Genomic DNA, 27,765 nt, shown 5'->3' on the forward strand with positions numbered 1-27,765 from the left:
AATCAAGATATATTTCGGCTAGGATGCCTGAGGTTGGTGAGCCCATAGCTAAACCATGTGTAATATTAGGAGTTCAAGAGAAGTTGGATTGCAGCTAAAAATAAGACTAGAGTTGCAATCTCAGACCACTTGTATAAACTGAAGTGTTTTAAAACTCAGCCCATATTCAATGTTGATGTTGAGCTGTCATTCCTTTTCAAGATAAAACTAGGTTGATATAGTCAGTTGTACTTGAGATGTACTCCAAAAAGTATCTGTTTAGTGCGTCTTTACATTCATTTGTATCCGTGCATGTGTGCATTAATGTGAATATAAAAGCTATGTTTCAATTGATCGTTATTCATGAAACTTTTGTATATTAGTATTTTAAGACCATCATGGCTAATGTAGTAAGGGGTGCACAGAAGGGTTTTGCTACATTTGTGGAACTTGTGTTTGATTCCTAGGTGCATCAAGTAGACTCATTTGTGAAGAAACATTTTTCTTACTTCCAATTGAAAAATGCAGATCAAAACAAATCTTTCACACCTCATATTGCATGCAATACCTCTGTCAAGGGACTTTGTTACTGGTTTGAGAGCAAACTAAACACAATGCTGTTTGCCATGCCCATGCAATGGCGAGAACAGAACAAGCGTTATGACAGCCATTGTTTTTGTATGACCAACGTTGTTGGTTACAGTAAGAAAAACAAAACCAATTATCCAGACCTCTTGTAAGCTATTTGATCCGTTGTTCAGTTGTTAAGTCTTGATACACAAGAAAATAGTCCAGCTTGAGGCGTATAGTTCATAAAGTGTATCTTTAGTCTCATTAAGAAGAAATTGCAAAACGTGTTATCCGTGGGAAGAATAAATCTTGTTCTCTAAATCTGTGTTATTCAACAGGCTTAACTCACGTGGTTCCGAAACAAACAATGTAGTCATGTGAAGATCTTAATTTGAACCAATGTTAACTGAGTTACCTTCTCAGATTTTATAGAATTTTACTTTATGGTCAGACACACCATACTCTCATCATCTTGTACCACAATTTTAACTTGTTATAATTTAACATTTGTCATTGTAGGTGCTTGTCATGTGTTTTATATTGTTTATTAGTTGTGTTTTGCTCAACTGATTCATTGGCTGATGATGACCCACAGTGAGTGTCAAAACTAGTAGCAATCTTGTATAAACGACATGTGATCTAACTCACATCAATAAATTGTCATTGTATTGAAAAGGTGGATCCTTAACATTTTCAATTTATTGTAATCCCAGTTCAATACGGAACATAATGAAGTTTCTAACTTTTAATGCTTGTAAGCAGTTAACTGTTTCAACTGTGTTTTAAGGTTGCAGTCTCCATGTGGTGTGTGGTTAGTGGTAGGCATTTGTTAAAGATGGCAGTTTCCTGATGTGTGTATTTTGTTGGTGACAGCAGTTGATTAGGTTATGTGTATGTTTATGTGAAGTTAACGTGAAATAAATAGGTGTACCAACTGACAGCATTTTGTGTGTGTCTTTGTGGATACATCACTCTTCAAACTTAAGCCTACCTGTCTTCTTTGACAACTTATCCTCTCCCTTCCCTTCACTCTTGTCTACCTACCATACTCTATACACCTATTTATTTCACGTTAACTTCACATAAACATACACATAACCTAATCAATTGCTGTCACCAGCAAAATACACACATCAGCAAACTGCCATCTTTAACAAATGCCTACCACTAAGCACACACCACATGGAGACTGCAACCTTAAAACATTGTTTCAATCCTGTCCTCCATTTCCCTTGGAAGATCAAAAACAATTCTCTTTTCTGCTCTCGAGGCGGCAGTTAGCCATTCACTGTTGTCATTTGAAATTCAAAACTGAACTGAATGTTGGACAGATGTTGGCATAGTCTGCTATATATCGGAACTAGGAATAATTGGAGAATAGTATCCCTTCCCGATGCTCTAGCCTCCCTCAGTAAAGATGTGAGCACCGTCTTTTGAGAAAGGGCAGCCATTTGCTGCCCAGACAAGTGGATAAAGGTTAAACTCCTCTCTCTCTTTTTTTTCTATTTTTTTTTTAAATAAACAAGGCTATCATGTTATTTATTTGAAGAAATTATTACCTTTGTGATAGATGCAGTGGATCTTACATTGCTGTACGAAATATTATATCTAGTACTGTTATAAACTGCAAAAGGTACAACTTCCTCCCATTCCCTCCCTCTTGTTTACCTACTATACCCTGTACATTGTTTGAGGGAGACCTACCTTCGTTCCTTCCCTCCATTTTCCTTGGAAGATCGAAAACAATTCTTACTTCTGCTCGCAAGGCGGCAGTTAGCCATTCACTTTTGTCACTCAAACTGAATCAAACATTGGACAGATGTTAGCATAGTCTGCTGTATATTGGAACTAGGAGTAACTAGAGAGTACTATCACTTCCTGATGCTCCCTCAGTGAAGATGTGAGCGTTTTTTTCAGAAAGGGCAGCGATTTGCCACCTGTGTGAGCGGATGAAGGTTTAAACTCCTCTTTTATTTTATTTTTCAAAACAAACAAGACTATCATTTTATTTATTTTAACATTGTTCACACTTTCTGGAAAGTCTGGGAATTTGGGAAAGTTCAGGGAAACACTGATAAAATGCTGAAAATCAAAGAAAATAGAAGTCGGGGATTTTTAAATTACATCATTCGCTCGCGCTTGTTGTTGTGATAAATCAACAACAAATGTGTGATTTCTTCTTGATAATTGCTGGTGAAACAAATTGTAACCAAGTTCAGGTAAGAAATATTTATACAGTATATTATATATCTGCTATTACTTTTAAAATAGAATTAATCAAGAACTACATTAATTTACACTATATAACAAAATTACACTATAAGTGTACATTTACTATACTTCAACTCTTATTCAATAAGTACTGCAAAAGTACAAAACAATATGAAGTATACTTCATATACATAATATTTACCATGTTGTTAATATAAAACAATTCACCTTATGCCTTTAATGTATAAAGGTTGACAGGAGATAAGTCTACCACTATCTTAAAGGCTACAGAAATTTGCCATCAAAGGCTACATTTTATTTTGATGATTTTTATTATAGATATTATAGATAGATATTATAGATGAATATCAACTGGACCCCATCCTAATCTGCCGCATGAATACAACAGAAATCATGAAACTCAAAGTCCTCAAAGGACTAGACTTGGACTCTCATCATTATCCTAATAAATTCTCAATTACCATGATTCCAGAAAAAAGAAAGTTTATAAACCGAACTCCTCAACGAAAATATGACATTAAAGATAATGAGAACTTTAAGAAAGCAACAGAAAAATTGAATCCACAAAATTGGTCACAACTCCAAGCAGGACTTCTTCAAAGAGCAGGAAACATAGCACCACTAATGAGGACTAGAAAACATGCTTGGTAGACAGACTAATGTCACAAGCTCATACAACTTAGACAACAAGCTTGGAATAATTGGTCATGCAACAAAAATCCAACCACATTTCAAAATCTTAAAAATGTTAGAAAGACAGTAACAAAATCTACTATAAGAAAAATTGGAAAACAAAGTGAATATACAAACTGCAAAGTATAGGAGAAGACTTTAAGAAACACAATTCACAAAATTATTACAGAACTTTTAAACAGAAGTTAATCAAATATTCGCCACCATCACTCCATCTTGCCCATGAACGTGGAGAAATCACCTACACTAACAGTGCTAGTTGTGAAATCCTGGCAGCATACATTTCTAAATAACTTAATTCTGAAACACCGCAAGAGAAGTTTATATTCAATTTTCCCAGAAGTAACCCAGATTCAACCCTACTGAGTGTCCAGGAAATTAAGGAAGTAATTAAATCACTGAAAAACAACAAGGCTTCAGGGCAAGACCAAATAATGGCTGAACTTTAGAAAAATGCAGGAGAAAATTTTATCATGAAACTTCATGAAATTATGCTGACAATATGGCTAACCCAAAAAATCCCTATAGATTGGAAAACAACGGTCATACACCCAGTACATAAAGAAGGAAGTAAGACTGATCCAAATAATTATCAGGGACTCTCTCTCCTTCAGGTTACCTATAAAATCCTTTCAATCGTCATCCTGAACCATGCAGAGCATCAACTGGACCAATAATTAGGTGAATACCAAGCTGGATTTAGAAAAGGAAGGTTGTGCGCTGAGCAAATTCTAAATTTAAAGAATACAGTAACACACTTCCGTACCACAGCTAACAAAAACTATGTGATCACATCCATTCATTGATTTCAAAAAAGCATATGACAGTATAGATCGAAAATCACTTCTTAATGTTTTATCAGAATTTAGACTAGATCAAATAACTAGAAATATTATCAAGGAAATGCCTACCGAAACTATGGCTGAAGTAAAGTGTATGGGTGAATATAGTTAGGAATTTCAAATAAACACAGGATTACGACAAGGTATCTCCATTACTTTTCAATTGTGCTCTTGGAAAGGTTGTCAGAGAATGCAGGAAAGCAGGTGCACCATGTCACCATTTAGGGCTTAAGAATAAAGGTATAAAAATTGACTGTCTAGCCTTTGCTGATGATATGGCACTTATAGCCAAAGCATACCCGATGCACAAAAGCAACTTGATATTCTACAAGAACAAGCAGCAAAAATATCATACGAAGAAAACTAAATATATGACTGACATCAAAAATGCACCACAAGAACTTATCATTGGCACTAACAAAATCTCAAGGGTGAATGAATTCAAATACCTAAGTGAATAGATTACACAAAATTGTAATGAAAGGAAATCCATGACTTCAAGAATTCAGAAGATGGAAACTGCTTTTCAACTAACATTTTGAATATGACATGATCAAAGAACACCTTTTTTAATGACCAATGGTTGGACTGTAAAATCAACTCCCAATTTGCAGGCTGGTGAAGCAAAGGATCTACCATTTCACAAGCTCATTGCAACATTTGCATAAAATCAATTGATTTATCAAACATGGATCGTAAGGATGTTATATCCCATAGTAAAGGATAAATTCATATGAGTTTAGCTAAAACGAAAGAAGACCAATCTTCCATAAAAACGTTTTTTGTGCTTCTACAAGTACATGAAGAGAAAATATGTTGCTAGTACGAGTCAAGTAACCTGAGATTTTGAAATCCGCTCAACACTCAGTTGAATCATTTTGCACAATGGACAATGTTACGAAAGCAGAAGCAGTATGGGCTTTTAAAGTTGTTAATAGCAAGTATTCATTAAATTCATGTTCAGATGTAGGAGAAACATTCAAACTAATGTTCCCAGACAGTTCAGTTGCTTCAAAATTTAAAATGGGTGCCACAAAGTGCAAATACATTACAAACTATGGTCTAGCTCCTCATTTTGCCAGTGAACTCAAAGATACGTTGCAACAGAGTGATGATTACATCATCTGTTTTAATGAGTCATTAAATAAGATAGTACAAAGGGACAGATGGATATATTTGTTAGGTTTTTTGACATCGATAAGAGTAGTGTACATATGGAGTATTTTAACAGTTGTTTTTAGGCAGGGCTACTGCGCAAGATTTACGTGAAAGTTTTAGTGCAGGTATCCATCCATTGAAGCAAAAATATATTCTTCAAGTTTCAATGGATGGCCCAGATGTTAATTTGAGTTTTATGAAACAGTTAGAAGATAGCATAAAGGGAGAGAATTCTGATGGGGAAAAACTCATTAACATTGGAGTTTGTAGGCTACATGTAATAAATGGAGTGATTCGGTCTGGTCTGCTAGCTGCAAAGTGGAACTGGCATGACTTTTTGCGAGGTGTACATTACATTTTCAATTATTCTCCTGCCCGCTGCTTAGAATATACCACTCTTACTGGCAATACAGTATTAAAGTATGAAGGCTTTCACGGCCGGTGTCAATATAATAAAAATCTTCCGGGCTATTATGCCGTGGTCCACTCCTCTCGTTTCTCCCAGACGTTTCGACTACTGCTGCGGTAGCGCCAGCGGGATACAGGATAGCGTATCTATACGATGCCACAGAAGATGACTACCGCAGCAGTAGTCGAAGCGTCTGGGAGAAGCGAGAGGAGTGGACCACGGCATAATAGCCCGGAAGATTTTTATTATATAATACAGTATTTCCTTTAAAATACTGTATCACTAGATGGTTAGATAATGTGGCATGTATAGTAACTGACTTTTAAACATTTTTTATAGTGTTAAAGAATTCATTGTTTCAAGAAAAGTTTTGAATACAGAACCATTAAGAAATATTTCAGAACAAACAAAAGACTCTTTCATCAAGTGCAACGTGGCATTTTTCAAAACATCTCCCTAGAATGTGAATGATTTCTAAGAAAATTTCAAACTTTGGATCCACTAGCTCCGTTTTTGTTTACAGATTTGCAAGTCATTTTACGTAGTTTGTTGGAGAGGTTCATAAGAAGTGAGAAACTACCCTCTAGTATATCTGCTCTCTTCTCCTTGGACTTAAAAGATAAGCTCAACTACCATGACTTGAAAAATATTGATATCGGTTTCCAAACCAAAAAGCTTCTTAAAGAAACCAAAGCAAAGGAAACTGATATTCAAAAGTTCACATTAGAGTGTCAGACTATACTGATCAAACTGACTGAAAAATTACTAGGATAATGTCCTATTTAGTACAGAACTGTTCAAGGTTTGTCATCTTTTAGAGCCCAACATAATATTCAGTCAATCAGAATAAGGAAAACAAGAGTGTCAGCATGTTATTGGAATCATTGTACACCGCTAACAGAATTTCTGATGTTTTTGCTGAAGAAGCAAAAACACAGTACAGTAGTCTTTGTTGTGAAGCATGCATTACATTTGAACAGCATTTCAAAACTTATTTAGAAAATACAAGTTCGTCTGCAAGACTTGATGACTTTTATTCAGACTTATTGATGGGGAACATAAAATATCAGGAACTGTGGCAAGTTATTAAACTTGGTCTAATCTTTTCTCATGGAAATGCTACTGTTGAGAAGTATTTCAGTAAATATAAAATTTACTTGTTGGAAATCTACATGGACACAGCTTAGTTGCGCAACGTACAGTTCAAAATGCAATAAGATTCTATGAAAGCATCCAGAAAATACAGTACCAATAACCCAAGCACTCTTGAACAATGTCAGAACTGCCCTCAGAAGATATGAGGAAAGCCTCCAACAGTCAAAAAATAGCTCAAAAATAAGAAAACATCACATCAAATATACTATTGTTGGAGAAGGCAAAACAAGCATAGCCTTATAGACATGATATAGGCTTTTGGGCTTATGCCGTGTCAAGAAAATAAGGTGAAATTCTTTACGTTTCACAGAGAACTTAGCTCTGCGTCAACAGAAGAAAATCTTGACTGTTCACGAGAAAGGCTTCTCGAGGAATGAGGTTTGAATTTAGACGTTATAATAGAAGTGGAAGTGGTACGTTCATTCGTCACCAGATGGATCACCAGATGCGATACAGTGCTAGCGTTCGAAGCAGAAGCTGGCGGAACCATCAGAATCAGTCTGAGGGGAATCGCATAACAACAGGAGTATACATATATGAACGTATGACAGAAACAAGACAGGAATGAAACATCTGGCGATGAGGAATGTATGAATTTGGAAAACACCGAAACAAAATAACAATGGTGAAGGGTCGCGGGGGGGGGGAACTACCTACGTAAATCCTTCATGGCTAGCAATCACGTATTATTTAATTGATAGCCAGTGTCCCTGTTGAAATTGTTAGGATTTCTACCTATTTCCACAGCTTCCCATATAACCCTGGTCTTGTAGTGTCTAGTGCGTGTAAGAGCTCGAGCATCTTGGAACACAACATCATGACCCTCTATGACTACCTACGTAAAACGTTAAAGGCTGGCAACCACGTATTACTTAATTGATAGTCCCTGTTGAAATTTTTAGGATTTTTAGGATTTCTACATATTTCCACAGCTTCTCATATAATCCTCGACTTGTAGTGTCTAGTGCGCGTAAGAGCTCGAGCATCTTGGAACACGACATCATGACCCAATGATAGAGCATGCTCACCTATTGCTGATTTGTCTAGCTGGTTGAGACGAATATTTTGTTCATGTTCCTTGATGCGAGTACCAATGGACCGATATGTTTGACCATTGTATATCATGCTGCAAGTACAGGGAATTTCATATACCCCAGGATGTAAACATGGGGACAATTTGTCCCTGGTTTTACCCAGACTGTGAGCAATTTTAGTGACGGTGCCAAACACTGTGTTTATATTGTGTTTGCAGAGAACCTCGGCTATTTGATCTGTGGTGTTGTGAATGTAAGATTCCCTACACTTCTTTCTTCTGTGAGCTTTGCTTGGTCGTTTCCCTGGGATGCAGGGCTCAATGAATCTGCAAATCACTGTAACCATTACCCCTGAACATGACTGCGTGTGTCCATCTCCACCTGGATATTTGATGGCTCACAAATTTGTCTCGCCCTCTTGGTGAGTGTCATGAGAATGCCTTGTTTTTGTGCTGGATGGTGGTGAGAATCTTCATGAAGGTAGTGATTTGTGTGGGTAGGCTTACGATAGATGGTGGTATATCCTAAGGAACCATCCGGTTTCTTTCTTACTAGAACATCCAAGAGAGGAAGGCATCCGTCCGACTCCTTCTCCTTCAATTACATTCACTATGGATTCTCACCACCATCCAGTATAAAGACGAGGCATTCTCACAACACTCACCAAGAAGGTGATGAATTTGTGAGCCATCAAATATCCAGGTTGAGATGGGCACACTCAAAGTTACGTGTAAGAATAATGGTTACAGCAATTTGCAGATTCACTAGAGTCCTGCATCCCAGAGAAACGACCAAGCAAAGCTCACAGACGGAAGAAGTGAAGGGAACTGCCTACCTGCCTTACATTCACAACACCCCAGATCGAATTGCCAAGGTCCTCCGCAAACACAATATAAAAACCGTGTTTGGCACTGTCACTAAAATTGCTCACAGTCTGGGTGAAACCAAGGACAAATTGTCCCCACGTTTACATCTTGAGGTATACGAAATTCCCTGTACTTGCGGCAAGGTATACATTGGCCAAACATGCCGCTCTATTGGTACTCATATCAAGGAACATGAACGAAATATTCATTTCAACCAGCTGAACAAAACAACAATAGCTGAGCACGCTCTGTCGTTGGGTCATAATGTTGTGTTCCTAGATGCTCAAGCTCTTACGCACACTAGACACTACAGGTCCAGGATTATACGGGAAGCTCTTGAAATGCACAAAAATCCTACGTAACAGTTTCAACAGGGACACTGGCTGTCAATTAAGTAATACGTGGTTGTCAGCCGTTAAGGATTTACGTAGGTAGTTCCCCCCCCCCCCCCCCCCCAATGTCCCTTCACTATTGTTATTTTGTTTCGGTGTTTTCCAAATTTGTATGTTCCTCAGTGCCAGATGTTTCATTCCAGTCTAGCATCTACAGTAGTGGAACTATTTATTGCATCACCTTTCATAATTAACAATTTTTGTTATAATCATTAAATAATTAAACTGAATTGGCCTGATTTTTCTCCATTTCTATCAGAAATGAATATACGCAATGCTTTTTGTTAATTTTTTTTTACTCTTAATTTTTGTTTCTATAAAAAGGGTTTTTTTAAATAATTTAACACTTTCTTGAAAAATGGATGTAAGTGGATGTGTGAGCTATTCTGTTTGCTCTTCTGAACTATGAATACTAATTTTGAAAGAAATGTTGCATATTAATGTTGTAACGTAACACTGATCGATTTTTGTGTTTGTAAATGCACAGTTGCCTCATATGAATGCACTGTTGCCATTAAACACTTTGTTGTTCCACCACGCACCTTAATCACTGCTTGGCATCGTGAAAGCATTGAAAAAATTAAATTTTTAATGTAATCCTCATTCATTGCATGAAACAACACACGCACAAGGGTCTCCAACAGTTCCTATTTATTCCGCAGCTTCTTTTTTTGGTGACAACACTTCCCATAACCTTCCAACAGTTCTCAATAGGATTGAACTCAGGGCCATTTCCAGGTCATTTTAACACTCAAACCCCATTTTGTCAAAGGAAATATTTTACCTGAAATGTAGGAATACGTGATAATCAATCACAAACATCATCTGCTTAGTGCTTGGTACAAAAATTAAACACAGGACTCGCCTTCATAGCTCTGTGGCAAGGAGTGGAGTCATCCTGAAAAATTTGAGTGGGAACATCTCCAAACTCGTCTCGTATATTTTGGCATACGCTTCCTTTCAAGGATGCTTATGTAGGCATCCGCATTGACAGTGCCATTCATGAAGTCCAGATGACCTACTTCGTGACTGGAATTGTGCCCCCAGATCATCTGTCCTTGTGGGTGTTTGACTGCATGTGTTATATTTGATGGCAAAATTTCTTCACCTTTCCTTCGACGCACAAACCCTTTTCCATCTGAGCCATGGAGATTAAATTTTGACTCGTCTGAAAAGATTAGTTTGTTCCACATCTCTGGTGTCCATGTCACACGTGCTTTTTTCCCATTTTAGCCACTGTTGTCGCATTGTCTTGGTCAATAAAGGCTTCTTTCAAGGACGGCAGGCTGAGAGTCCAGCTTCCAGTAGTCTATTTCTCACAGTTTTACTGGTTACTGAGATGTCGCACATTTCTTCCCAGTCTCCTTTTAGTTCAGTTGATGACAGGCAACGATCCTTGAGCAAAAGCTCCTTTTTGAATACCTTGTCCTGTTTAGCAGTAGACCTTTCTTTCTCATGATCGACATTTCCTTTCTCCCTGTATTTTTCAGTAACCTCAAAATCGTAAACGGATTAAAACTTGTTTTAAAACCTATCTGTCTGGTACCGAGACCATAAGATGAATAAGCAAATATAGCAGTGTTCTTTTCTGGCGTTAATTTAACTGACTTACCCATCTTCTCGCTGCAAAGTCTCAACTCAAAATGACTGTACAAACACTGGCTTCATTGTAGAAACAAACAACAACAAAGAGTTGTGAACTGTGGGAAAAAAATGTGACAAGAAGTTAAACCATATGTCAAACTATCATAGCAAGAATATGTCAACAGTGTTTAACAATAATGGGAATGGTATAAACTGAAGCAAACAGCTGTAAAAGACAAAAAGACAAAGTAATTAATGGCGATGCAATAAATATTTCCACGACTGTACGTCATACTTTCATATGTGTGTACTCCTGTTGTTATGTGACTCTCTCTGACTGATTCTGATGGTTCCGTCAGCTTCCACTTCGAACGTTAGCACTGTATCACGTCCGGTGAGCCATCTGGTGAAGAATGAACGTACCACTTCCACTTCTATTATAGCATCTAAATTCAAACCTCATTCCTTGAGAAGCCTGTCTCATGAGCCCTTAAGATTTACTTCTGATGACGCAGAGCAAAGTTCTCTGTGAAACGTAAAGAATTTCACCTTATTTTCTTGACACGCCATAAGCCCAAAAGCCTATTATAAGTACGGGTCATGATGGCAACTCCAAAAAAAGACAGTTTTTAATGTTATCTGAAAGGTATTTCAATTTACTAGAGGTGTAAAGGTACAAATATACGCATTTATGTTATGACATACTGTATTAATTTTCAGCATGCCTTAAAATGTTTGTATCATTAATATTGTAGGATATGTTTAGTTGATTACTTTAAAGCACTAGACTGAGTACGACATTGTATTCAATTTGAAAAATTTTATTATGTAATAATCAAAGAGTATTGTAAGAATAAAAAGGTGAGTGGTGGACGGCTATGGGGATGGTGAAGGCCGATTAATTTTTTTTAAAATGAAATTATTGAAATCCTTCCTGTCATTTAATGAATCGAGAGTCAAGGAAATAAATCTTGTATTTTCAGTCATGCAAAGTCGGGGAAATCAGTGCCAAAATAAAATTGTCAACCATGTTGAAGAATTCCTTTGTGATAGTTGAAGTGGATCTTGCATTGCTTTACAAAATATTGTATCTAGCAGTTATGAATATTAAAACTGCAGAAGGTACAACTTTGTATAAATACCTGTCTTTATAAGTATTCTGTCAAAGAACTTTATAAATTTTCAGAAGTCCTTTCAGAGTTATACCCTGACAGGCTTGTGGAATATATTACCAGTTCACCCAATTCCTTTCAGTCCTTGACCAAGGTTCTCTTGCAATTTTTTGAAAGCTTTTCTTTGACCTGGTCTGCAGCACCTTCAGAATTTGAGGGTGTTGTCTGCATAGAGTTCAACAATTTTTCCAACAACCATTTTCGGTCAGTAACTCGCAAGTTCTTATGTTTTTCAATGCAGTAACTGTATTTCTAATATTTTCAATTTTATTCCAGTTTTGCAGTCAAAATATTTTGCATCCAGAGGAAAGCTTTGATCTCTTCAGAGTTTGATACATCGGTTTTAGCCTTGTCTAAATCATAATTCAAAATTTTACAGCTTGGGGTCCTGTATACAAATGTGGTATGAACACCTTCTCTCTATATGTTTGTTGTAATTTTGGTTTGTTCAATTAAATTGAGAGGAGGGCATGGTTATCGCAGTGGCTTAGCTGCTGGCTCTCTACCGAGATGGCTGGGTTTGAATTCTGGTTTATTAGAATCTGCAGCTTAGAGCATTGACTTAGCTACTCCCGTTCCACCCTGATGGCTGAGGTTCGAGTTCTAGTCTATTGGAATCTTCACCTGAAAATGTGACATTAGGAAAAGCATCCAGCCTTAAAACACCCAGCCAAAATAATAAATGAAGCATTGTGGCTTTTATGTGGGATAAGTTGTGGAGGTTTGCATTTTTCCTTAAATTGTAATATACCATATGTTATTCATTCATTCTTACCTTACAGGATACCAACCGAGTATTTAAAGAAGACAACAGATGGTAGAATTTGCAGAAGGATCCATCTTCTCCCACTGAAATCTACCATGGATGTACTAAAGGCTTTGAATCAGAGCTCTGACATCCAGGATGCATTTCAAGTGAGTTACTTGTTTGTTCTTATATTAATCGTTTAGTTAAAGTAGCTTGGGTAAAACAGTAGAAGTTGCCTTTCCAATATTTAATTCCTAATTGGATATTTATTGAGCGTGCATGGATGTTTAGACATCACTCCTTGTTTCGGATCTTGTATTGGAAGTGAGTTTATTCAAAAATTCCTGCCAGAATGTTCCCTCTGTGTTTGTAACAAATGCTGTTATTGTCACTTCCTCTCTAGTCTTTGCCTTTTCCTACCCCATCATTGCCAACTATCTATGTGAGTTAGTGTAATATTAAACTGCTGGCAAAATAAGAAATAAAAAGAAATGCTATTTGCCTTTGTTTATGTGATTCATTGTAATTTCATATTATGACTTCCTTATTATTTTTATGATCCTTTGAATCTCTGTGTTAATATTACTCTTTCTTTCTGCAGGTGGAAATTAGTAATTTTAACCCCCAAGACATCTACTGGACAGGAAACACGTCTGGTGGTACATAGGCCTAAATGGAAGGTATAAATTTAATACTTTTAATAAAATTAATATAATACAGGTGATCAGGTTGCCTTAGAGTATTAGTTCTGCATGTTACCATTATCCCAGAGATTACTCCTCTCTCTCTCTCTCTCTCTCTCTTTCAGATGTAGTTGTTCTACTACATTTTTCATGGCCGTGGAATTTTAGTAACTTCATCGCTGGCTTCTCACCAAGGTGGCTGTTGTTTGAAGCCTGGCCTGAGCAAGTGGGAATTTTGAAATGAAAAGTTACTTCCATGTGGTTCGGATACCACATAAAGCTAGAGGTCTCTATGAATAGGTAGGTACTTAAAACTGCAAGTTTGCTTGCTTTTCTTTCCTGTTCTTCTGAGAGACAATGCAAGCAGCAACTATTCCATGTACGTACAGCCCGTACATCTTGCTAATTTAAATTTGATAAATTATGACAAGTGAAGCCTTTGACTTTTTTTTACTTATCCTCCAGTGAAGTAACATGCATGTTTGACAGTCAATTCAGTATATGTGACTGAAGTGTTTCCGGGCTCTGGGATGAATAATGCCTCCACTGGATAGTCTCGCACTGAAATTTACCGTCATGGACAAAAGTATAGACACCCAAGTTAATACGTTAATAAAAAGTTTATCCTGTGCCTCACATAGAAACAATCTACACCAAAATTTAGCTTATTTTATTCTATGTTTAATTCCATGTGGTAGAAATTTTTATCCTACCCAGTTAAAATTTTAATGCAGGTTGAACAAAAAAGTGGTGGTATTTTTTGCATTTCCAACGCAGCGGTCGCTTTGAAAATGCATAACTTTAAAAGTATTAATCAGATCGTTACCAAACTTTAGTACATCTTAAAGTAACTTATTGTTGATCTGTATACCAAGTTTTTATTTCACCTGATATTTGTGAAAAGTAAATTTTCTGAAACAACATTTTCTCATTATTGGGTGATTATAGCCATAAAACATTCGGCTTGTTATGAAGCTCATAAGAATGTCACACTAAAATTAGAACTGCTTTTTGCCTGCATGCAATTGTTGATTTTATATCTGTGTACAGAGGGTGCCAATAAAATGTATTCACATTTCAAGCAAAGAAAAAACTGTGTTAATGTGACAAAGCTGAATTCACACAAACAGAAAATGTTGAGCAAGTAATCATCTTCAACTTTTCCAGTAATACCAGTTGTTCAAAATGCTTAACATTGGCGTCGATACACTACTTCTGAGTATGTTTAACTACTGATCGAGCAACATTTGCTGAAGTGTCCTCAGCGATTGCAGCACATGCCGTTTCAATTTATTCCCAACTAGCTGATGTACCCATGCTTCGCTGCGGGATTCTCAGAAAGACTGACTTTGTGACTTTCTTAACTGAAGTCAACGTAGGGGTCATTACAAAAACGTCAGTAGGAAAGGTGCGATTAAAAGCAATGTTATCATATAAAATACTCTATCAAATGAAAAGCCGCACATTTTCTCACTTTGAACAAACAGTACTACTACAGTGCCGATCTAACTGTCCAAAGTTCCAGAGCTGGAATGACCAGGCCGCAGACAGCCGTGAACACTCCTCTGCCATTTTCCCATTAAATATGCACAATGTTCATTCCATTCAGTGCCTCAGAATAGGGATTGAATAGCTCGAATGCTATGATGAACCCGTGTGCTATGTACCAGTAGTATCAGAAAATGTATGAACCAGAGGAATGGCATGCTAAAGAAGAACGTTATCTAACTCCCCAGCTACTTCCCGCCAATATTCAGGCAGGCTGTTACACTCGGTACGACTGGGTGAGTTGGCTGTGTGGTTAGGGGCGCGCATCTGTGAGCTTGCGTCCGGGAGGTAGTGGATTGGAACCCCACTGTCGGAAGCCCTGAAGGTGGTATTTTATGGTTTTCCATTTTCACACCAGACAAATGCTGGGGCTGTACCTTAATTAAGGCCAATGCAGCTTCCTTCACACTCCTAGCCCCTTCTTATCCCATCGTCACCATAAGACATATCTGTGTTGGTGCGACTTAAGGCAAATTTTGAAAAATACTCGGTACGCAGCAGTAATCCTATCTATCGGAGATGATTGGCAACAGAAGAAGACACAAAGCACATCACAACAAACAATGGTCAATTTAATGTTATTGTTGATAAATGTGATGGGCTCTCTATATTGTAGGACTTCACATTTAGTTTTCTTTCGACTCTGTGATATTAGGGCGTCTTAAAAAATTATTTATAGCATATACTGTAGTTTCTTATTATCTGAATTTACATATCGATTTTCATAAAATCCTGTTTACCCATTTTCTCGTGACTCGGCGCTGATATGGACTTAGTAACAAAAATCCAAATTCATGAATATCTCTGTGATTATAGCCGGTACGGTAACAGTGTATAAGACATAAATGATGGGAAATTTAATACTATATAACTTTAGTTATGTAGTTTTTATCGATACGATACATAAATATTTAAGAATTAAATTATAGGCCTTCCCTTCAACTACAATTTCACTCATTGTGAATAAAATTATTTATGGCCTAGATTACAGCGACTTATTCCCCGACTTTGAATACCGATTTTTATTAAGATAGGACCACTAATAACATAAATATTAGATAATTCCATTTTAGGCCTTTCCCTAAACTACCATTTCATTCAGCGTGAATAAAATTATTTATGGCGTAGATTGTAGCAACTTATTCCCCGATTTTGCATACCGATTTTCATTAAATTCTCTTTAGCCGTTTTCTCGTGATGCGTGTACATACATACAGACAGACAGAAATTACGGAAAAGTAAAAAGTGCATTTCCTTCTTACTGTGGACACGACTGATACAGAAATACCATCCTTTTTAAATTCTGAGCAATGTACAGACAAAACTCATATTTTATATATATAGAAGTGCTGCCAGTGTAACTGGTTTTCTTCGGTATACAACATCCTTAAGAGTTCCCCATAGATAGAAGTCCAATGGAGTTAGATCCGGAGAACACAATGGAAACTCAATCGGACCTCTACGTCCTATCCAGTGCCCAAGAAGATTGTTATTAAGGTATGTACGGACATCTCAGTAGTAATGTGGTGGTGCACCATCCTGTTGGAAGTAAAATTCTTCATTCCCATAGAGTCTGTGAATGGCAGGTAAGACGGATGTACTTATCATGTTCAGGTACACCTGGCCGTTTACTGTTCCAATTTTACCCCTAGATGACAACCCACGCCAAACATTCCAGGTAAATTAGCAGCCTTTTCCATAAAAACATGGATTGTTTGCACACTAGTAGACGCAGTGATGCCGGTCAACAGTTTCAGTTAACTTAAATTGTGCCTCATCGGACCAAACAACTTTCCCTATGAAGGTCCCTCCTCTCGCACCTTGTTCCAAAGCAGTACTGCAGTCTCCGATCAGGGTCATCTTCATGTAATGCATGCAAAAGTCTTGGGATGAAAACTTTCAACTTTGTTGTTTTAATAATACAGCATATGCTGGTTCTACTAATACCAGTCGCACACATACATTGCTTTGTAGATTTCTGCGGTGAGTACTCACAGCATTCCAAATCCATAGCCGAGGACGCGGGGCTTGTTGCTGTGCGAGGTCTTCCAGATCTGCCCTTGTGAACATCGCATATGATACTACGAGTATCAAATTTGTCTTGAATGCGTGCAGTTGTCACTCAAATTGATTGTTTTGTTTTGTTCACACATCTCCATTGCCGCTGAACTTCAACAACATTCTCAGTTTTCCAATACCAGTTCAAATTTACTTTCCACTGTTCAAACAATAATCTTGGCTCCATTTCCTTGTAGCAATGCTAGCATAATGTCATCCGAGTCACATCTGTTTACAGAACATCATACGATAATCGTGGTTTCATTTGTTCATTGTTGCCTATCAAGTAGCAACACTATCATAACGTACTCACTCTTTATTCTCGATCTTCTACCACTGACGCGCCTCGCGGCTACTACTGTAGATTAACTACACTACAACAAAATCTTCTGTCTGAATGCAATTGCAGTGCAATACAGCAGTGTGAGCTGGCGCGGTGCACAGCACGCAGCAGAGGAAATACCCGTGTGTGAGTTGAATTTCACATGAATTTACTTGACATGAAGAAAATGCCTAATTTTATACATATACCTTACCTAAAAATACAGTATATCTGTTTATAGAATATCACACTACACATTACTGTTTTTTCGTCCAGCTTTGTAATATATTAAATAGATATCGTTGACCGACTGACCGACCGACCGACCGACTATCATCACCGAGCCAAAACAACTGGTCATAAAGAAATTACATTTTGGAGATCCATTTATATTACAGTGTAGCTGCTCAATAAGGAAGGATTTTTTGGATATTTCGTCATTAAGGGAGTGAAATTTCAAAATGAGTATATCTATATCTCAAAAATAAAAAAAACATGTTTTTTTTTTTTTCAGAAAATCCGCTTAAAGGGGGTAAAAATAAGTGAAAAGGGGTTTGTATCCTTTTTATGAGCATACTTGTATCTCAAAAACTGAAGATGTTACAGACGTGAAAATTGGTATTTGGAATCTCATGTAAAAATAAAGAAACCCAAATTTCTTTTGTTTTCAGAAAAGAAAAAAAAAGACATTTAAGCTGGGGGGTGAGGGGAAGAAGTGATAAATGGGTGGATTTTTAAATTGAGTATATCTCAAACTTATCATGATACAGGCGTAAAAATTGGTATTTGAAATCTCCTTTAAAGGTAAAGATTTCTTTTTTTTATAATCCGCTTAGGTGGGCGGGGAGGGAGATATGGACTGAAAAAGGGGTTGAATCCCTCAATTGGGATACTTATCTCAAAAACTGAATATGTTATGTGCATGAAAATTGGGATTTGGAATCTCCTTTAACCACTTGACGTACTTTGACGGATCTCTCCGTCCTGGCTCTAGACTGCACTCCGGTACAAAGACGGATCTCTCCGTCCGCGCGTAGTGTTTATTTCCGGACCCGCTCCAAGCCAGCTTCCTTTGTGAAAGGATTTGATATTAGTAAGTAACCTCTTGACAGATGGAATCACTGTTTTATTCCATTGATGTATTCGATAAACATGTCTGTGTAGTTATTTCGCGGAAAGAATAGCCAGTATCTTAGCAACCTCATCGTAAGCAAAATCCTGGCTGCCTCCGTGTTGAGTGACGAAGCGATTATATGGAAATTTTTTGGAAGAGAATGGCATTGATATAGAAATAAGCGACGAAGAATTTAGTGGATATGGAAAGTAGTGAAAGTAGTTCGTGTGATAGAAACTTTAGCGCTGGTAGGGGTGAACAAAGTGCTGTTTTGCCGTCAAATATGTCACTGAATTTTAGGCCTACAACTGATGCTGCACCAGCAGCTTCTAATCATGTTTTACACGATAGGGAATGGAACTGGGAGCAAGTAAGTAATACTCCAGAGTATCATTCATGCATCGCAAGTGGTGAAATAGTGTTTTCCAAAGGCACCTAGGACAATGCCCGAACAAACTACAAGTTGTGAACAAATTTCTAACAGCAGACTTTTCGGGAACGTCTAACCAATGAGGTAAATGCTTATGCAAGTAAATGTCTTGTATCGGCTGCCAAGGATATAAATAGGATAATGTCATTTGGAAAGGAACACTGGATTCCTGTATCTGTGGATGAAATGAAGGCCAGATTACCTTGAAGTGGTAATGTATGATGGAAAAAAGATGTTCAGACCCAATCTTGTTGTTCATTACAATTGTGGAAAGGGTGGTGTTGATTCCCATGTCCAGAGACTCACATCATTCCCTTTGATGAGGAAGTATGTAAAAGGATACAAAAAATATACTTCTACATGCTAGACATGACACTCCTGAATTCCAACATCATTCATCCCCTCCTCAACCCTGAAAAGAAGCGAGTAGGCTTTACCACCTTCTGGATCTATTTGGCTGAACAGCTGTTGGCCAAGTCTGTGTGTCACGGTGTCTGAGGAAGGAATCTACATTTGAATGCCACCGGTGCAAGGTGGCGATGCACGAATATGACTGTTTTATGACCTACCATTTTCGTAAAGACTTCACAAAGGACATCTGACAGTAGTTTGGATATTTCCTCTCATTACGTTGCTGTAAAGCATGCTTTTTCAGTGTCGGTGATAATATCATGTAAAGTAACGAAAATAAATGGAACACCAAGGCATAAATAAGTTCAGTTAAATGGTATGCAAATGGGTTAAAATTAAAGATACCCATATTTTTTGTTTTTGGAAAATCCATGGACTGAAAAAGGGGTTTAGTTCTTTTTATGAGGATACTTATCTCTCAAAAACTGAAGATGTTACAGACGCGAAAATTGGTATTTGGAATCTCCTTTAAAAATAAAAGATCACATATTAATTTGTTTTCAGAAAATCCATTTAGGGGGTGGAGTGCTAGGGGAAGGACTGATAAAGGGGTTGAATTCTCTTTATGGAGATACGTATATCTCAAAAACTGAACGTGTTACAGACGTGGAAATATGTAATTGGAATCTGCTTTAAAAATAAAGAAACACGTATTATTTGTTTTCGACTTGAGAGAGGGCTGTTTCTTGCCTGTATAGTTCTTTGTCAAATGTTCCAGAGTTAGCTCTGCTAGTAGCCTGGTCATCTTAGCCCCTAAAGGCAATACCGCAAACATGGTTTACAAAGAGGCTCTGGGTTGAATGAAACTCAATTTTTCAGTGAGTTTTTATACTATGGGGATTTTCTGATAAGTTAATATCTTAGTGTAGTACCGAGGAACGATTCCTTTTATCAAATTACGAAACCCACACAGTGAAGCCGCAGGCAACAGCTAGTTTATTTATGTTTAATTAAGTGGTTTTGAGAGAAGAAAGCAACGTATCGGCCGAGCGGTGTTGCCCAGTTGGCTTATTTGCCGTGCCAACTGAACTCTGTCACTGCTCTGTATCAGCTTTGAGTCATGTAGAGCTACTTTGCAATAAATGTGTTGTTGTCTTGTGTTGTGGGGTGGGGTGGGGTGGGTTGAGAAAGTGGAATAAGGGAATAACATGCTAGATGACGAAGAGTGGTATTCACCCCCACATCACTTGAAACTTTAAATACAAGACGTTTCAAAAGTTGAACGCATCCCACCCTTGCTATCGATATCTCGAAGAGAGGATACACTATGAATAAGCCCTATCACCTAGTCCGAAGTGAAGATAAATTTCAATGACCTGACCAGGAATCAAACCCAAAAACTTGTATCCAAAAACCAAGACACTCACTATTCAGCTACGGAGTCTGACAAAGAGTAAATAATTTTTTGGCACACACTGTTGGGGCTTAAATTTTTTTGCCAATGATGAAGCTTAAATACGCAACCTTCACATTCCTTTCAGAACTGAGCAGTGAAGATTCTCACAGTATCTTTCATTTTGCCTGCAATTCTCATTGTTCGCACATCGATTAGGATGCCGGCCAAACCACAGTTATTGGGAGAATTGCCATGATCATTAGTGTGATATGTTTTTTCAAAGTGAGAGTGGAAAGAGCAATAATAAGAGGTATCCAGTTTACCACAAAGTGTTAGTGTGTGTTGGAAGGTCATTAGCAATGGTGAAGAGATGTGCCACTTCAATGAAAAGAATGCGGAGAATGCGGGATGTGGACCGAGTAAGATGATGATGTGTGTAAGGACGGGACGGCCAAAAATAAAGCTGGACGGTTTTACTCTGGAGTTATTAGGAGGAGAATACACGACTTTTATCTCAATAAGATGTTCCCAACAATTCAAAATCTCCATCAGAAACTCATAGAGACCATGACTGATTTTCGAGAAATAGCAAGAAAAACTCTTTCAAAGATCGTGAATAACTTAGGATTTTTCTACAAGAAACTTAACAAATAGCCTGTTTTGATGGAGTCGGTGACAGTTGCTACATCACGGCATGCATATTTAAGGAAACTGAGCACTCTACACTCAGTAGGATACAAGAATTTTTGTGCCGATAAAACATGGTGTGCCCAGAATCATAGAATGAAGTATGGGTGGCAAGAAAATGTTACAGATGCTCTGAACAGCAGTTTTTAGAACTATGACCAATACAGAGGTCACATGTAGGAAATTTACAGATGGCAAAGGGGTTTCAAGACATCATCAGGAGCAGAAAAAATTAATAATTCTCCATATCGGAAGTGAAGATGGGTTTTGATCTGAAGCAGAACTTTATCAGGAAGAAAAACGACGGCGATTACCACAACAAAATGAACGCTTTACATTATCAAGAATGGTTTGAAAAAGTGTTGACTCTTTTACGTGCAAAGTCTGCTATTGTGATCGATGAGGTGCCGTATTCTACAATAGTTGATCCTAACCACCCCCCCAAAAAGAATTTGATGTCTTGGAAGAAAAATCAAATTATTATGTGGATCACAGCTAGGGCTATTGAACTTCCTCCAGGAATCCAGAATTTTGAAAAAATTTCAAAAGCGGAGCTCATTGTTCACGCCAGGCTGCACTTCCAGACACCCGTAAAGAAACTTAAACAGATCATCAAGCATGTTTGTCCTGATGTTAATCTCATCTGGCTGCCGGTCGCTCATTGTGAGCTTAACCCCATAGAGTTGATATGGACTTATGTAAAACATAAAGTAGCTAAAGTGAATACTCTTTGTCTAACTAGGCAGATTGAGGAAAGGTCAATGGAGGTGATGCGAGATCTGTGCTAGTCCAATAAAGGTTTTAAACAACTGATGAAACAATAAAAATCCACTTATTCTACAGCGGCAAATGCCCAGTTGGTGTTCAACTTGGGAATGTTGCTAGGTTTTCCAGGGCCAAGTGCCTTGATGTTAATTACTCCCAAGCTATGGAAAGAATGCATCGGACACACCAATAAAATTGAGAAACATTATTGAGAGAAAGAAGCACTCATGGAAGACGCCTACTATTGATGCTGTTGTAATAAATTTAAACAACAATTCATCTGATTCATCAGACAGTGGTTATGCTGACGACTGAAGAAGGAGCGTTGTGAATCTTGCAAATATTTGATTTCATGATTTATTTTTAAAGTTTGAACTCTGCAAATAGGCAGTGTAAACTTGTAAATACTGTGTTATAGTACAAGGACAACAGCTTTTCAGCTGGCACACCATTTTTAAATCTGCCATTGGTGGTCCAAAACCCTCATGAGTAAAGGTAGAGAAAACACGGTTTTCGACCTCTACCGTATTGAATTATGCGCACACTACAAGAGTTTGCTGTGGAGGGAATGCTACTGTGCTCCGCTGACTGGAGTTGTTCACCAACAGCATAATCTGCACCATCTTACTAAAGTTCACATGTCTATACCTTTTTCCACTTAAGTAGTTAAATTAGCTTTTTTTTTTTTTTATTATTATTATTACACAGAAGGTGATACTTTATTCCTTTTATAATTCTGAATTGTCAAACTTGCAGAGTAAAGTATTCAGCTTAATTTAAGGTGAGGTATGAAGACTCTGTATCAGTTTTAAAAATTATTAACACCCATAAAAATTCCAAAAATATAAGTAGGCCTAGTTAAGCATAAATAAGTCATTCATACCGTATTTTATCAGAAATTGCAAGCATCCATTTAATCTTGAAGGAAAAAAATCCTCAACTCCCTTTTAGTGCAAAAATAGCACCATATAGTAGTCTCAACTAATATTGTAAACAATTTATTTATTTTACATACTCAAAACTTAGGCCTGTAATAATATTCTCTTTTGCATACCTTATAATTCACCATCACTAACGCTATGGTATAATAATTGAAAATGACAAATTCACTATTAGATACGCACACTACAGTACATATGTCAAAATGGGAAAGCAAATTGGAATTTTTATTTATGTTGTTGTTGTTGTAACCTATGGCTTTATTAGGAAGTAACTCCAATACAAAATTGATATCTCTAGACAACAGTAATACAGAAATAACATCAATAAAGTTATTTATGTTGTAAACTAGAATATTGTTTGTGGTCCTGAAATCTGATTTGTGACCTCATACCATTCCATGCATTCCTCATCAGTATCACTGTCATCCTCACTTTCTATCAAATTCTGATAGTAAATCCCACCTATATTATCTAGCTCTTCATTGTCTGTTCTCCCATGTCTCTTATGTTGTTTTCACACTCACTTTGATCCTCACATTTCTGCTTGTACTCACTTATTTCTGAGTATTCATCAACTCTGTTTATTATTACTATGTATCATACTCGTTTTGAAAATGTTTTCTGGACAATGTCTACAAAGCTAAAACACGAAATTTAAGGACATTGAACTTTGGAGCAAAAGCTTTCTTCTTAACCTCTGTACATGCTTTTGATATTTATCGGTTAACTCTTCTTCTTCTTCTTCTTCTTATTATTATTATTATTATTATTATTATTATTATTATTATTATTATTATTATTATTATTATTATTATTATTATTATTATTGAGTCTGCTTTCTTGACTCTCTGTCATCACTTTAAACAATTCTGTGCCATGTCAGGATGAAGGCATTCAATTTTTAGATCTTCATGTAGGGTGTGAAGCCAACGTTGTCTCGGTCGTCCTACTGGCCTTTTCCCATCAATCAGCAATATCAATCCAGTTTTTGCAACTGTTATTAAAGCAGCTTGAAGCACATGTCCACTCCAACGGAAACAGCTTTCCCTCATCTTTTTAGTGATTGGTGCCACTCCATATCGCTTGCAAACTTTATTGTTGCTGACATGATCATGAAGTGTCAAGCCAGATGTCCGTCAGAGCATCTTTGTTTCCATCAAACCAAGCCACGTCTTCTTAGTGGGAGGCCAGCATTCTGCACCATACATAGTAACTGGATGCACCACAGGTCAATAAACTTTAGACTTTAGCTAGTCTGGAATCTTATCACATAAGACGCTAGCTGTTGAGTGCCACTTCAGCCATGCGCTGCTCACGCAGTTTGATATTTCATGGTTGAGGGTTTCATCTACAGTAATTGTCGAGCCAAAATATTTAAATGACCTTGTCTTCGGAAGGTCAATGCCATTAATTTTAATCATACTCAGATCCTTTAGATTTGTGATCAAATATTCAGTTTTCTTAACATTAAGCCATAGTCCAAATTCTGCGAGGCGATTAGTCTATGCCTGGACTTGTAGTTGTAAGTCAGTCCTTTCCTCAGAGACCAAAAGTACATCGTCAGCATAGAGCAAGGTCCAAGGTACAGATTTTTGTAGATGTCTTGTAACAGTATCCATGACTGTAATGAGATGGGAGAGTACAGATCCCTGATGGAGACTAACAGAAATAGGAAAATCATCAGATAATCCAGCCATTGATTGTACTTGGCTCTTTGGGTTGTGGTGGAGCAGTTTAACACAATCTATCAGCTATTCAGGGATACCGTGACCATGGAGGATGTGCCAGATCAAGTCGTGACACATGATCAAATGCCTTTTCAAGATTGAGGAAAGCAAGATGCAGATGCCTGGATTTCTCGTGATACATCTCGATGAGCATGTATTGTACCACATTCTTTGATGAAACCGCATTGGTTAATGATGAGGTGGACAATTTGTTTGCTTCTCTGATCAATAAAATGCTTGAAAACCTTCATTGTGTGAAATAGGAGGTGTACTGGGCAATAATTAGAATATTATTGTATTAAATATCTGCTTGGTCCATCTGTCTTCAGTTATTGAATAAACATCTGAGCCATCGAGTTGAGTCCCTCAGCTTTAATTTCCAGAGTTCTGCAGGAATAACATTGGTCCAGTTGCCTTCCCAGACTTCATGTTTTCAGTTACTTCAACGAATTCTGTCCTGGTGATCGGGCTTACGGGTCCTTGTGTTGTTGTGGACTTTTAGGGGTGTGCGGAAACTCTGCATTGCTAATTTCATCAATTTTCTGCCTCCAGCACTCTTCTACTTTCATTCCATCAGTGACAAGTTTGCCCTCTTTGCTATTAATATAGCAAAATCTCTCAATATCACCTGTCTGTCTGTGGTGCTGCTTAGCAAGGTGGTAAATTTCTCGCTCACCATCCGATGTGTCAAGTCTTTTGTGGACTTCACTGAAATGATATGATTTTGCTGTTGCAACAGCTCTGTTTGCTTCACTTCTCGCATTTCGATAAGCATTTTTTTTTTTTTTTTTTTTTTTTTTTTTTTTTTTTTTTTTTTTTTTTTTTTTTTTTTTTCATCAGCTCCTTGTCATGACCTCATTTGTCTAGAGCCACGTTTGACAGTCGATTTTGTGACGTCCGGACTTTGTAATGCCTAGATGTTCATGGCACCTTTCTTCAGAACATTTCACATTGTTTCAGCATCTGTAATAGATGGAAGAGTCATCACCATCAATAGTTCCCCCTTTTCAGCTGACACCAGGTGGGGTCAAATATGGTTCCTCTCCACTTCATCCTCTCTCCCCACCATTCCTCACTTACTTGTGCCAGGCTCCTCAATTTCATCTATCCTATCCGACCTCCCTTGGTCAACTCTTGTTCTTTTCCGACCCCGGCACTATCAGGTTTCCGAGGGCTACAGAGTCTTTCATTTTCATGCTCTTCATAGCCCTTGTCTTTCTTTGACTGATATCTTCATTTTTTGCAGTGTCGGACCCCTTCCATTTCTTCTCTTTGATTAGTGTTATATAGAGGCTAGAGGATGGTTGCCTAGTTGTACTTCCTCTTAAAACAATAATCACCACCACCACCACCACCATTCCTCATCCACCACTGTGTTCCAGTCCAGGTTCTGTTGTCCTATTCTGTTCTTCATGGAGTCCACCCATCGTAATCGTGGTCTCCCTTGTCCTCTCTTCCCTGTCATCTGTCTGTCCAGTGCTTGACTTAGCAGTCTTTCTCGTTTCATCTGCTTGTCATGTCCAAACCACCTCAATCTGTTCTGTTCCAATTTTTCATTTAATTTTTGCACATTTAGCTCGTCTTGTATGTCTTCATTCCGTACTCTATCCCTTCTTGTCTTCAGGAATTTCATTTCAGCTGCCTGTACTCAATTTTCATCTCTCTGAGTTATTATCCAGGTTTCTACTGCATATGTCATCATAGGTACATAGTAGAAGCAAGCTATTATTCAACCAGTCCCAGAAAACAGTAATCCTACTCTTCCTGAAGATTTACGACCTATATTAGCTTTTCTGTCAAAAATTCTAAAAAAAAAGTTACAACCAGATTATCATACATAGATGAGAACAGTTTACTCAATAAATGTTAGTCAGGATTTCATCCTACACACAGTATTACTGCACTGGTGAAAGTAATCAGTGATTCTGAATGTGCTGTCAGCTGACAATTTTGATACTATTAGATCTGACTAAAGCTTTCAGCTGCATAGATAAAGACATACAGTACTTCTGGCAAAATTAAAATCAAACTTTTCTTCCAATGTAAAAATGTGGATAGAATATTTTGTGTCAAATTGTAATTGCTTTTTCTCTACAAAATAATAAACAGGCAGACCCCTGTTATCTTAACAGATTATTTCCAGTTGTTCTCAATCATTCATAACATTACAACTAGAGTTGCAGTTAACCTAATCCTCAAAATACCAAATCACATGTTCACCTGCTACAATAAGTCTTTTGTTGTTAGCACAATTCGAACATGGAATTTGTTGTCAAATTGACTCAGGGACACCATATCTGAAGCGGTATTTTTAAAAAAGTGTTGGCAGTGGTACTTGGATAGATCAAGTTGAGTGCAAATGCATGAATTCTGTGTTTTCCCAGATCATTCATTCAGATTACATAGTCCCGCAAGCATCCTAATTAAATTACTTTAAAAATCCTGCATTATCCGTTTCTCAAAGAAACAATTTCCCTCATCAATCATCCAGAAATTTCAGTGCCATCAACGCTAAATTCTCAATCAATAATTTTTCAAGAAACAGTATCTCACGAAAGGACAGCTGCAACATACCTATGGATCTTGACGTTAATGTTCCGTCATTGCGGTAATTAGAGCAAGTACTGTACTGGGAAAACGATCAGTGGTAAACTTGCATAAGGGACTATCTTAGTATCGCATTCGGCTGGTGTTATGTAGGAAAACCTCAGAAATCACAAAATTGAGAGCGGCTGCAACAGTTGGAAGGAGACAGAGTACATTTCGACAGCTTGAAGACGGAATGAGTTTCATTAAATGTTTGTACTTGTAAAAAAACATCTACATTATGTCCAAGGTAAGATGTTTATTTTTTTAATTTTTCGAAATGATCACCAAACAGGTTTGCAGCACTTCTCTCAGAGAAGTCA

At 37.4% G+C, this 27,765-nt stretch overlaps 1 protein-coding gene across 2 annotated transcripts in view; it reads left to right on the forward strand.

Moving 5' to 3' along the window:
• Positions 1–27,765, forward strand: part of LOC136858067 (uncharacterized) — a 579,094-nt gene that overhangs the window by 512,927 nt on the left and 38,402 nt on the right. For both annotated transcript variants that reach the window (XM_067137317.2, XM_067137318.2), the window contains exons 18-19: positions 12,869–13,001; positions 13,436–13,514. In XM_067137317.2, the coding sequence (XP_066993418.2) occupies positions 12,869–13,001; positions 13,436–13,501 (199 nt within the window). In that variant the 3' untranslated portion in view covers positions 13,502–13,514. The remainder of the gene's footprint in view (positions 1–12,868; positions 13,002–13,435; positions 13,515–27,765) is intronic.

Source organism: Anabrus simplex, chromosome 1, assembly GCF_040414725.1.
Source record: "Anabrus simplex isolate iqAnaSimp1 chromosome 1, ASM4041472v1, whole genome shotgun sequence".
Classification (NCBI taxonomy): Eukaryota; Metazoa; Arthropoda; class Insecta; order Orthoptera; family Tettigoniidae; genus Anabrus; species Anabrus simplex.